This window comes from Ambystoma mexicanum, chromosome 9 (assembly GCF_040938575.1).
Source record: "Ambystoma mexicanum isolate Mex_15411 chromosome 9, UKY_AmexF1_1, whole genome shotgun sequence".
Lineage (NCBI taxonomy): Eukaryota > Metazoa > Chordata > Amphibia > Caudata > Ambystomatidae > Ambystoma > Ambystoma mexicanum.
Genome location: NC_090931.1, coordinates 1,299,016,881 through 1,299,030,367, shown reverse-complemented (window position 1 = coordinate 1,299,030,367; position 13,487 = coordinate 1,299,016,881). Strand labels below are relative to the sequence as shown.

The 13,487-nt window shown below is 42.8% G+C and overlaps 1 protein-coding gene across 1 annotated transcript in view; it reads left to right on the top strand.

Annotated features, from left to right (window-relative positions):
* ITGB5 (integrin subunit beta 5) overlaps positions 1–13,487 on the top strand; it is a 702,124-nt gene that overhangs the window by 293,748 nt on the left and 394,889 nt on the right. The window contains exon 5 of the mRNA XM_069616658.1: positions 6,144–6,312. Coding sequence (XP_069472759.1) covers positions 6,144–6,312 — 169 coding nt within the window. The remainder of the gene's footprint in view (positions 1–6,143; positions 6,313–13,487) is intronic.

Below are 13,487 nucleotides of genomic sequence, written 5' to 3'. Positions count from 1 at the left end.
ACCAGTTCTGTTGCATCTCCCCCCTGCTTCTGCATACCCGTGAAATGTGTCCCATCTTCTCACACACGCAACACTGTTGTGGTGGTCTTTCAAATCTCGGTTGTCCTCCATTAAACCCAAACCCTCTGCCTCGGGGTGCAAAGCCTTGTCCTCGAGGAAAATAATTATACTCTCCTCTTCATGTAAAACCTCTGTATATCCTTGGATGCACCTGCTGTGGTAACTTTCTCCCCCACTTGTCAATACTGCTCCTTCCGATGACAGTTTTGACAGTGTAATCTGAACCCAGTTCCTTTAATCTTTCTATTCTCAACTTCCTTTCTGTCTTTCTCTTGTTTTAATCAGCAATTGCGAACAATAGTCAATTGTATCTCAGTCCATGGCTTTTCTTCCATTCCCACAATCTTTCTCAAATGTCTTTGCATTTCTTTGGGAATTACCTGTATATAAGCATTCAGATCTTCACCTGCTCTCATTCTACGAGTCATAATTGCGCTCATGTCTGACAAGTCTGGGTATTGTACCCTAAGTGCTGTCCATACATCAGTTCGCCAATTTTTAAAAGGCAGCTTGTCATGGTTTGTATTCTGTGCTGTCACCCCAGGATACCCTGCTCGTTTCCTAAATTCATCTGATTGCTCTCCTACTATAGCAGCAAACAGGCTTTTTATGTTGCCTACTGCTAAGATTATGCCAGCCGTCAGTTTCGCTAATTCATATATCCATGTCCCTGCCCCTGATGTGAGTACTGGCAATTTCCAAATTAAATGTCCATTTATGCCCACGGGATATATTGTGGTCGCTCCTTCTCCAATAAGGGGAATTGTGCTAGCCCAGTGCCCCATCTTAATGTGGCCACACCCTTTGTCTTCGTCACTGCGTCTGTCATGCTAACTTTCATTCATCCTGGCAAACTCCCCAGTCTGTTCATATACAGCATTCTTTGAGCGCACCTTTAGGTGCTTTGGATATTCAACGGGTACTGGCCTCTTCGCTGGTTCTTCCTGATTTAACCACACTATCTCTCTCCCTATTTCCATACTTGTGGATGGGGCCCTTGCAGCTTCCTCTTCACTGCCCTCTTCATCTCCATCTTCAAACATTGTATCTTCTTTGTTCTCGCTATCCTGAAGCACTAGTCTTCCAAGGGGACTCGTCCTATATGTTTCACTCATTACATTTTCCAATATTTTCCTTACTTCATCTTGAACAGACCCTCTTCTACTCCCCTTTATGCTGGAGCCATCACTCCTGTTTTTGTACAGATTATCAATCCTCCTTCTTATAGCTCCTTCCTCCTCCCTGTCTAGAAGTGTATTCTTTTTAAGAATCTTATCAACCTCCTTTCGGTGCCCCTCTCTACTTCTTTCCACATCTCGTTGTCTCTGTGTCCCTTTCCTCCTCCTTTTTCCTTTCTCTTTCCCTTTCTACATCTTTGTTTCTCCCTTCTTCTTCTCATCTCTCCTCCTTTTCTTTTTCTGCCTCTCATTTCCTTTCCCTCTCCCTTTCTTCTTCATCCCTTCTTTACTTCTCTCTCACCTCTATTCTTCACCCTCTTTCTCTCTCCTCCCACACTCTTTTGTCTTCTTCTTTCTTTAACTTCCCCTTTCCTTTCTTAAGAATCTTAAATGCCCTTTCCGTGTAATTTAAGCATTTTGTCCTCCCATCCATTCATATGATACAATCGCTGTCTCATCCCTGTTGCTCTGCCTGTCTCTCTGAACCTCTTCCTTGGCTTCTGAGAGCTTCACTTGTAAGCTGTGATGCTTGTTATTCTACGTGCGCGGACATTGGTTGCTTGTTTTCTCCCCATTTATAATGCCTTTGTTTAGGTATACCAGAGCTCTGGGGTTTACACTACATATTCACCGTTCAGAGCACCCGGGGCCCAAGAAAACCCTCCCTCGGTATACAGACAGAGGACTCTGCCATGGGCAAATTAGAACTGTCCTTTATTTTCCACAACATACAGGGATCATATAGGAAATAGCAACATCTCCAGCAATTTCTTCTCCTGAACCAGTGTCAGGGGCCTTTGTTGCGGTGTAGCATCACAAGTCGGGGCTCTTCCCTAAAAACCTAAGAGCTGACATGATTGGGTGGTTGGGGTGATAGTGCCTATAGCGAGCATTTTAGATCATATTCCTTGCAGGTGTCTTATCACCTTGGTATAGTGGCAGAATTCCCCACAAACTATCTATTAAATTGTTGCAGGGTCACAGGATTACCATTGACCCTTGCCCTTTGCCATCCACCCCTGGATTTGTGTTCCCTGATTGGCTGGAGCGGGTCTTCCCAGGCCTGGGACCCAGCTCTGTTCTCAGCGCTCTGTGTACCTTCTCAAGGTGATGAGAAAGACTGTGTCCCCATTGTTGCTACTGGGATAACCACTTTGCCTTGGAGAGAGAGCCTGCAGGTTGCAACGTTGAAAAACAACACATGTATCACTTCGTATCCGCTTTGCTGGGAACTGCTCCTGTTCCCACCACGGGTGAATGGCTATTGTTCGGCTCGGCCGCACCACAGAGGTGAAGACCGCAAAATTAAGCTTTATGGTCTGCAATTAGTGAGAATTTATTCTGCTTTTTTGCAGGTGGCTCCCTGTCTCTGGTGCCTAGGAATGTTCTGATCGTCTCTGACCTCGGCTGCGAGCAGCAGCCCTGGGCAGTGTGCTGCACAACCTGTTTTCCTCCGTCCCATATTCTGAGGCCTGTGGCATCATGTAATTCTACTATGGCTATGCTATGATTTCTATATATCTGTATTGTACTAGTTTCCTTATGGGTTAGTGGTACTTGGTCCTTCCAGGTTCCTTATACAATCCTGTAGCTCATATGGTTAGTTGCAATAAGTTGCTGCAAGCTTGCTCTGCATCTCTTGCTTTTTTGTGTTTCTGCGTTTGGCTAATGAGAGAAAATAATAAAGGCTTTCGACAGTATGTATATGTATCTGTCCTCCATCTACAGAACTGTGTAAGCATGTTCTTCGTATGTGTAACTTTGTGCAGGGATGCGAGTTTGCTTCGTGGCTATGTTACTATGTTGTGGTGTCTGTAATGACTTCAGCACAGCCGGATATTTGTCATTAGTTGATCAGGTCCAGTGAGGCACCTGCATCGATGATCAGTGTTGAGCACCTAGACCTCATCTGGATAATGTTTGAATGGTTGTCTGAGAGAATATCTGTTTGCATATGTAGATGTCACTGGCACTCCTGGAGGCTGGCCAAACAGTGACTGCCATCTTGCATTTCGGACTGTCATGCTTATCAAGAGGGGCATTCCAGGGACCCTCTCTTCAGTTTCACTATTACACGCGGGGGTGCGTATGATGGATTAGTATACCCTGCTGCTGCTTTTAATGTGTGTAACCCTTCTATGGCGGAGGATGGATCAGTGCTCTAAGTATCCATGGGTGTCATACACTCTGTCATGCTGATTAAGGATCCATTCTTTGGAAATGTTCTCTGCCTCCTGTTCCTCGAACATTTTTCATGGTTCCAACATGCTGAGTCTTTTCTGTAATTGTTTTCCCTTATAAGTGGCATGCAAATAGGTGCACATGTGTTGCAGTTCTGTCCTCGAATTAGTGCCATCCTGTGGCCAGGACTTAAATATTTTGCCTGCAGTGCCTTTCACCCACTCCGCGTGATATTTTGTAATGTTGTCCTTATATCAGGGCATTGATTTGCACAGGTGAATTATCAGAGTGTCTCCCATGATACAATTGGCATTCTCGCTCACCTTTTCCTCTTCACTTGCCCATCTCCAACAATATTTCCCCACGACTCAACACCTTTGCATCTCTCAATGAGACCACACCTCCTGCGTCATTCAATCTGAACAGCCCTAACCCGGTGTTCCTCTCAATCCTTCTGAGCAGCCTAAAAATGCCACTCTCTCCGAGCAGCCCCACCTTGCTCACACCGGACCACACTCCTCTGTCTACCCCACCACTTTACGTCCTCCTCAAAAGATGCAATGAAACACTTCCATAAACCTAAACTATCTAACAACATAAGGCTGGCGCCAGCAATTACTACACAAATAAATAAACTAAAGCGGTCTTCCCAGGTTCCGGTTGATTTAACAGTCTTTTCATTACTGCCCTGTAACAAGACTTACCACATGATCTTTTCCAACCATTGTCGGAAGATAACTTTCTCAATCTTATACTTCTTCACAAACCCACAATATACGAAAAGGTCTTTTTTTAATGTTTGCACGCCTATGTCATACTTGCATCTGCAGATCTGCTGAAGGTCTTTGGTGTTGTCTCCCATATAAGCCTGCTGCCCTACGCCCTACTAGGCTCCCTGCGGGGTTTGGACAGCACTTTTATCCAAACGTGGCTCCTGTCGACCTCTTTGTTTTGTGTAATCCCGCTCTCCAGAGGTTGCCTCTGTAGTCTTCGGAGACATATCGCTGACTCCTCGACAATTCAACAACACTTAGCCGACCTACCTCTTCTACCATCTCTTAAGACTGCCCAAAAAATTCCCTAATAACCCAGAGGACCTGGAGACAATCCAAACCAGACTCAGACGAAGTAGACCAAGTGCTAGGCAAAATCCAATTTTACTATCAGTCAAATAAAGCAGGGACAGTATACAAGCATTAAAATCTCACCACTCTCAGAGCATCTATTTCAAACAATTATTTAAGTAGTACAACGTCGTCATAAATAATGTCATCATATTTTATCATTTTACAAAAACCTACGAGGATTGGTTAGTGGTGGTGGCTACACATGCACTGTATAGGGATCACACATCTAATTGTGTTATACTTGTCTGATGGCTCCTCCGGAGACCACCCCAATATTGATAAAGGTTAAACTATGTAATTTCTACGACAAGGGGTTGGTTGGCACATAACTTGATGGGAGGCATAACACCAGGGACTCTGATAGGTTGGCTTTCTGCTAACCAACCTTGGATGATTGACAGGTCATCAAGATATGAGCCAAACAGGGAGAGAGAACCACAGATAGCTTTTCTTCCAATTAAAAAAAGTTACCATCCTTTATTCCTAGGCCACGAGACAGCGTGATCTCTTTGTACTTGGCCTTGTGCAACATCTTGTGCCTGTGTGTATGTGTAGGGAGTATGCCAGGCGTCCTATCTGTATTCACTTACAATGAATAGACAGTGTTCTCCAATTATGGGTCACATGTGATAGGTCCGTGCAGGCAATAGATTTATTTTGTATTTCTTGAGAACGTGGCTAATATTAATGTAAGTGTCATGTTTTCTGTTGCCACTGGAGACCCTCTTGAGTTTTTCTTCATGGAGTCTTTTGGCTCATAGTTTGTCTGCAACTGCCTAACAAATGTCGGTTGTACTTTTTATAAACTTTAATCTGGGAGTATACTGCATGCGTCCTGGGTATTGCTAACTTGTACCTTCTCTCTTCTGTTCCTATCCTCCCTTATTCCACTGTAGCCCTGGCTCGGGTTGTTAGCTACTGTCTGAGGTCTGCATGGATCTGTATTTCTGTGCATTTAGCATTTTGGGTTTTCTAGACGTCTCAGGGCCTTCTTTTATTTAGAAACATGCTACAGCTTCCATTTTGGAGACAATGGCTGTCCCATCATACCTGTCTTCCATGTTAGTGAGCAGTACTCACGTTTCTTTCATGTTGCATTCAGTTTATACATCAGTAATGTTGGTGTTCTTCATGTCTACTGGGTGCTATGTTGGTATTCATGAATAAATGCATATATTATCTATTGTGCGTGTTCTTCATGTTGAGTGCACATTTGCTTAGTGTCTGATGCATGCACATGTAAGATTATAACGTTAGTTTATCTACTTTTGACATCTTCCGTTTAAATTGTCTCTATGTCCTGTTGACCTGCCTGGGATAAGTGTGGTACAGCTGTCTGAGTAACGTTTCTCACTTGTGTGGTATTGGGCCAGGGGAGGGGCAGCAGCAGCTATGGGTAATGTCTTCATCTGCCTTGTAACAACATGAACTACAGATTGTTGTTTGCGTGAACAGAACATCTAAAACATCATTCCTCCTGACCTTGAAAGCAACATCTCTCCAAATGTGTAAGAGGCATGTTTTGTACAGCAAATCCATGACTGTATTTTTCGATTAAATTTATTTTAGTCTCTGTCTCTGTTTTTCTGTTGTTCAGGTACAAGCTCTTCCCAAATTGCGTCCCCTCTTTTGGATTCCGCCATCTGCTGTCCCTGACCGATAAAGTAGACCGCTTCAATGAAGAGGTTCCAAAGCAGAAGGTGTCCCGCAACCGAGATGCTCCTGAAGGTGGCTTTGATGCCATCCTACAAGCTGCTGTGTGCCAAGTAAGTGCAATAATATGAGGGCATGTTATCCCTGCTGAACCGGGAACTGGGGAATTAGTGTGCATACAGAGGTTTGTTCCGGTTGGATTCAAAATTATTGGTTATTTTAGTAATGGAGTATATTCATTTTCTTCAGCATGAAATATAAGCGTTTAATGTATGATATGATATGGCATTTGTCACGTGCCTATACACAAGTGTTTCAAGGCGCGAAACACACAAATGTGTAAGCACACAAATACATATGCCTCAACTCAGTCTGTTTTGTCATCAATATATTTTGATTTCATAAAGTCAAAATGAAATATATTCCATACATATATAGAGGTGAAACATATATACAGTATTGTGTAACATAGAGTTCCCCACATTGACATACAGAATAGTATAGTGTGTATATATTCAGGAAACAACAAGTGAAATTCAATAAAACAATCCAAGTGATTCGACAAAAAAGTATGAGTATTACAACTTTCAACCAGACCACAGTCTGTGAGTCATGCAAATGTTGTGAGTTCATGACCTCTCTTAGAGCATCGATATGATAAAAATGTAAGTGGACTGAGTACATGACATCTTAGTCAACAAAATTTTGTAACTCATTCAGATTGTAAATTGTAGGAACTATATAGTAAGGAGAGGGTATTTCCTAACGAGCAACCGTATTTAGAGAACCAATTATTCAGATGTACACGGCTGACGTCCTAGACGTTTCGGTGTCTATTGTTGAAGTGCCTTCCTCAGGACCGGCTGATAGTTCAGAGGACCATGTGTATAAAACATTCAGAACAATTCTCAGATAGGGCTAATATAGTGAGGTCACCATCTCTACCAAGAAGGCGATTGTCAAATGCTCACCAGTCCAACATTGTGGCTGACAATCTCTTAAAGGAACAATGCTCTTCGTTAAATATTCATGAGTTGAGGGTCAAATCTAGGGGACTGCATACATGGTATAGTGTTAGGATGTGGCGAGGATATTCGTAGACATTTAATAAAACAGGAATGAACAGAGTAATAAAGTACATACCTCGGCATGTATCAAGTTTTTCTGCATAGATCAAGTGTGGGAAGTGTCTGAGGGGCAGGCCAAACATTATAGAGGCCTTGTAAGCACATTAAAAATCGTTCAAAAAAGTAGAGGTACCAAACAACTCCCTCACCTCGAATTTTATGTTCAGAGGGTCAGCAATTTAGTCTCAAGAATAGAGCCAGTAACCGAAAACGTCTCCCTTTCTAGGAATAATTTTAAACCTTTCATGTTTGCAGGGGACAAAAGAGGCTACTGTCATTGAGATGATGTCCTCATCACGCAAGCAAATGTAAGGATGTCTTAGAACACAGGGGTGAAATATGAGGTGTCCCCAGCACCAATATCTTTCATATATTTCCCAGCAAGTGATGCTTATCAGCAATAATAAAACACCAATTTGCTTTCAGATGCTAGCCATTCTTGCGAGGACTCCTGTGAGAACAAAAAAGAAATGCAGTTAAAATGATATTAGGAGGTGGGGAGGGTGATGTGGGCGGGTGAGGGAGGGAGGGAGGAAACCAGACCAATTGGTGAGTTGGAGAATTTGGGCAGGGTGAGGGAATAACATTTAAATTTCACCTTTTCTAGAGAAAGGTACTGTTCTTGGGTTAATTTCGTTAAGGGGCAATTAACCTGAAACAGTTAATTGCAACAAAACCATTGAAATTCATCAAATATTGAAAGCAAAATCACCTTAACCCGTAGTCCCCCCACTGTGCAGCCCTTGTGCACCACGATGGCCTCACAGATGACATCACCAATAAAATCAGAGAAAACATCAAGTACAACATATAAAGTATCTCATTTTTTTTTGTTTTTCAAGGATATACTGTAGCAGGATGTTTCTATGCTCAGGGTTCTCTATGCTGGGGATATGACCTTTAGTAAAGCCCTGGGTCTCACAAGCATACCTATAGTCGCTACATACCTGTGGTCGTACCCAGTGGGCACTGTGCGTGTGTTTACATTTCCCAGGGCATGATCTGGTGAAGTGTGCATGGGCATGGCCACAAACCATGGCCAGGGGGCAGCAACTCGAATGTCTACTGGGCATAACAGCAATGTTTGCAGTACTAGGAGGCTATGCATCAGGCAGAGTGACCATTCATTCGATGGGGACAAATATTGCTAGAGTATAGCTTTAAAAAATCAAGCAATTCTAGAATTGTCAGCTTCAAGGAGGGTAGCCTGAAAGCAAATCTCCTGCCCCAACTGAAGAAATTAAAAAAAACATGGCTGAAATTGAAAATCTTGAGCCCTCATAACCTGCTAAGCGATGCAAAGTTGATGAAAAGGAGGTCTTTGATGAAAAGGAGGTCTTCGTAAAGTGGAAAGAGATACACAGATCTTGGATATACTGCTTAAGATGACAGTTTTCATTGCTGAAATCAAAGCTAAGCTTGTAACTGGGAGGAAAGATGTCAGGAGCTGTGGATGAGAATTGATGGATTGGAGACCAGGAATAATGATCTGGACATGAGGGTTGTGAAAATGGAGGATACTGTCTGAGAACTGCAGCTACAAAATGAAAGGCCAGTCAAAAGATTTCTGAACAGGAAAATTGATCTAGGAGGAACAACATACGTGTAGCTAGCTATCCTGAAAATGTGGAGCGTGAAAATCCTACAGAATGTATACGGAAGAGACTTTCTAAGATGTTGGATTTGGACCCCAGACAATTTGTGGATATTGAGGGCTCATAGGTCTTTGCGTCCAAAACCTTCATTGGGACAGCGACCATGGCACTTCATTGTGAAAGTCTTGCAATTTCCCATGAAGGATCTGATACTTAAGCATGCAAGAGCGTGACCTGTCCTGGGGTGGCCATAAAATGATGGTCTTTGTAGACCTTGACAAAGATGTGGTGAAGAAGAGGAAACTGTTGGCCTTGCCAGAGGAAAAGGCAAGAGAAAAGACATTGAAATATTACATGATTTATCCTGCAATCTTGCGTGTTGTTTTAAGGTCAAATTCACTCTTTTAGTGACCATGTCAGAGCAGAGGCGTTTTTGACGGACTTTAATGAGCTTGGAACGGAGTTAATGGATGCCACACTCTCCGTTAAGGAACCCTCTGCCAGTAGAGGTAAAAGACCAAATTTGCGTACATAATACTATATGTTTTTATATTATATTGCAGACATTTTTTATTTTTTTTTGCTGTTGGATACTAGTGACTTGTATGGATCAGTTGCCCGTTTATTTTTTTAACAAAAACTATGGAGCGAGTTAGTGGCTGCGAGGTATTGTGTGGCTGTGACGAGATATGGATTCTTCGGCCTCTTGGGGACAGCGGTGCGCAGAGCAAAGGGCCTTGTTGCGTGTGCATAATGTCACGCTTACACTTGTCCGAGCTTCCGGGAAGGCCAGGATGAATGGGGGATAAATCACATTCCCTGCCTTGTAATGTATCCATGCTGCATCGCTGCCTGATCTGTGAGTGAAAAAGCCGCGTGGAGGAACGGAGTCTACATTTTCGAGATTACATTTTATTGCCTGTGAATGAGCTATGGATTCTCTGGTGCTGAGCCAAATGTGAAGAGGTCTTGTTGCATACGGTAAGGCCACACCTGCCACACCTGCCAGAATGCAGGAAGATGAGCTGAAAGAGGAGGTCTGCATGACGCGACTATGGCTCTTCCACGTGGCCGCAAGCACACAAGTATATTCCAGAGACTTCCGACTACACGAGCGGAGGGTCTAAACGAAAGGATAGTGGCAGAACTTTGTTTATGTCCATTTGCATATATCGAGAGCAAATCCGAATTATATGTATTTTGTTGATTGAAGGAAGACATGCTATGATAACGTCACACATTAGTTTTTATTTGTGCAGTGCACTTATTTAAGGCAGTTGAGTCAAGGATTCAATTATTTTATATTGTAGATGACAAAAAAGCAAATAATTTCGGGAAATGTACGGTTAACGTGAGCAATTGCACCACTCCTGCTTGGTCTAAGGTGGCAGACCCTAATTTTCTTGCGTTGTGGACACTTTTAAATGTTTCCGCTTTTCTATTGGGCATCTATGCCACCTGGTACACTATATAGATTTACACATAGATTGAGCTCTCATAATAGTTGATTAGTGGAGAGCGGGTTAAGGATGGGGAATTGTAGTCATTGGGTGGGAATTTAGTTAGTATTGTTAGTTGGGGCGCCTTAGGATGTATGACTCTGGACTCTATTTATACATTTGTAAATAATGGGATTTTTTGGAATTATGCTAATAGCGGGATTATATGTGTTGAAATTAATTGCATGTTTTGTGTGTTTCTTTTTTGTTTTTGTTGTTTTTTATTTTTTAGTTGTGACAACTATAATTCTGTTGTGTAGAATTGTATATGGAATAGGAGAGTGGTTTGTTTAAATGTAATACTACGTGTCACCACTTGCGCAAGGGCTGGCTTATTGAATACAGATTCTTTAACACAAAGAATATTCTTTTTTTAATCTTATTATTTTATTTTTCTCCACTCCCATTAGTTATGAGTAACTTCACTTTGTTTAGTTTATTCTTTGTATAGCGCAACCTAACCCTGAGGTATCTGGGTGCTTTAAACATGGAACATATGTTACAGATACAGTACACAGGATGAATAGTGAAGATTTGTGAAGACAGTTACAATAATATTGCAGCATAAGAAACGCAAGGACATTGTGAATACCAAGTTACAAAATGGTCATAGCAATAGGCATCGAAATAATACAGATACACTAGTTAAAACAGACAAGTAAATCATAGTCTAGCTACTGGAGATGCAGTTCTGAGAGGTGAGAGTTCTTGTTAACTCGGAATGTGGAGGGAATTAATTGTGCCTCAAAGAAAAACAAAATCTACAACATGTTATGGAGAATGAGAGTGGACATTGCTTTTCTGAAAGAGTCACATATATTAGAATGTGATTAGAAGATGTTACTAAATTGGAAATATAACCAAGTGTTGGTGAGCTGCAATACAATTAGATTGTGGGGTGTATGTATTGTATTCCAGAAGGGATTGAATTTAGTGGTTGAGTAGGTTGATATAGATCTAGAGGGTAGATTTGGATTGGCCAATATTATCTGGATAATAATATGCTCGCTGTTGACTTGATTTAACATTTGGACAGCCTTTAATGAATTATGTGGTGAATCTGATGGTTGATTGAGTTATGGTTCTTGGCCACATGTTTGTGCATGACTGGCCCGAATTATGTTTTGTTTGTTTTCTTTTTTCCTTGTTTGTTGGGGTGAGATTCTATTAATATATCTGACTTGACGATTTGTCGTTTCCAATGTGAGTTTTGTGATATTTTAGAAAATTGCATTGACTGTATTACTGTTTATTTGTTTATTATCTATTCTTGAAAATGTAAACAAAATGTTTAAAAAAAGAAAACATCAAACAAATTAATTGAAAACACTTTTATGTGCAGTTATAGGCAACCTTTTGTAATAAAGACTTTTGGGATTCATTGGAAAAGCTTTATTTGAAGGGACAATATGGCAAACCTATTACTGACACCTTAGAACTTCAGGTAACACTCACAACGCCCACTGGACGTGGCTAGGCCCCTGGCACAAAAAACATAACAGTGCCATTGGTCATGCCTAAGGAATGACCCTAGGCCATACCTTTTGGCATTGCAGAAACAATCCGTGTTCCCTGGGTATTGTGTTTGGCTATGCCTAGGGGACACTGTACCCCGGGCCCTGGGCACAGCAAATGTATCGTACGCAGAGGGCATGGAAGCTGGCCATAACCAGTGACCCGTGTGGCTGGGGCTTTTCCTTGAACCCATGCACAATGCCCAATGGGCATGGCATTTGCCAGATTTCATTGGACTCTGTACCGACAGGTCCCAGGCACAGCTAGCAAAACCACAAAACAAGCTGTGTGGCCATGTCCAATGTACACTGTGTCCATGTCCTTGGACACAGCAAACCTACCACATAGGTCTTTAGGCATGGGCAGTGGACCTACCCATTGGGTTCCGTGCCTGGGGCATGACCTTTATCTCCACATTACCAACCAGTGAAGACTGTGCCCAGTGTCCCCGGCAAAGTAGACCTATCTACAGCATATATATGCACATTGCGCAATGTGCATCGTCATCATCCATGCCCAGTGTATAGGCGCTTGGTCTTTGCATGTGCCTTGGAGACAGTGAATTAACCCTTAGTGCCCTCTATGCCTTTGAATGGCTGAACACGCCCATTAGTGCCCATTATTCCTGTATGAGCTTCACTCTCAATATCAGTACAGAGTGTGTGGATTCAGGTACTTGACTGAGTCTGCCGATTTATTAGGAAAATCAAACTTTTAAAAGTTCAATAATGGCCAAATACATTCGACACCTAAAGTGACTGATAGGATACGATAAGGCATTTATAACGCGCATATACAAAAGTGTTTTAAGGCGCAATGAGGCAAGGGAGGGGGAACAGAGGGAAGACTGACAACAATCCTAATAGGCCAGGTGTCATTCAGATCATGCAAGTGCATGGGAAGGGGGATGTGGGAAAGTGCGGGGGGAAAGGGGAGGGGACAGTGCAGTACATGGGATAATAGAATAAATAAACAATAAGTAAAACTTACGCAGGCAGGTGGCAAGTGCAAGGGTAAGTGCAGACATCAGGTGTCAAGTGCTGGTAGTGGGACTGTAGGGATACAGAAACAGTCCCCAAGTGCAGAGGTTGCCAGGAAGGCAGTGCAGGTGTGTGACTGGCGGGGGAGGGGACCTGGGCCCGAGATCAGAAGGTAGCCAGGTAACCAGTGCAGTTTCAAATTCAGCCAGGAAGTCAGCAGGGGAGATGAGGAGAAAAAACAGAAGCAAGGAGAAAGGTTTTGAGGTGCTTCCGGAACCAAAGATGATTTTCCTCAAGTTTCAGGGAGACAGGGAGGCTGCTCCAGAGGGAGGCCCCAGCCGAAGAAAGAGATCTACCATCAATGTGTTGCTTGGAGAACCGTCTGACCCTGAGGGAGTTGGAGGCGGATGAGCGAAGAGCTCGAGAAGGAAGATATTTAGCAAGAGAGAGTTGAAGGTATTGAGGCCCCAGGCCCCAGAAGGCCTTGTGGACAATGCAGAGAGTTTTGAACTTAATCCTCGCAGCCACTGGGAGCCAATGGAGAGATTTCAGTCCTGGAGAGATACGATCCC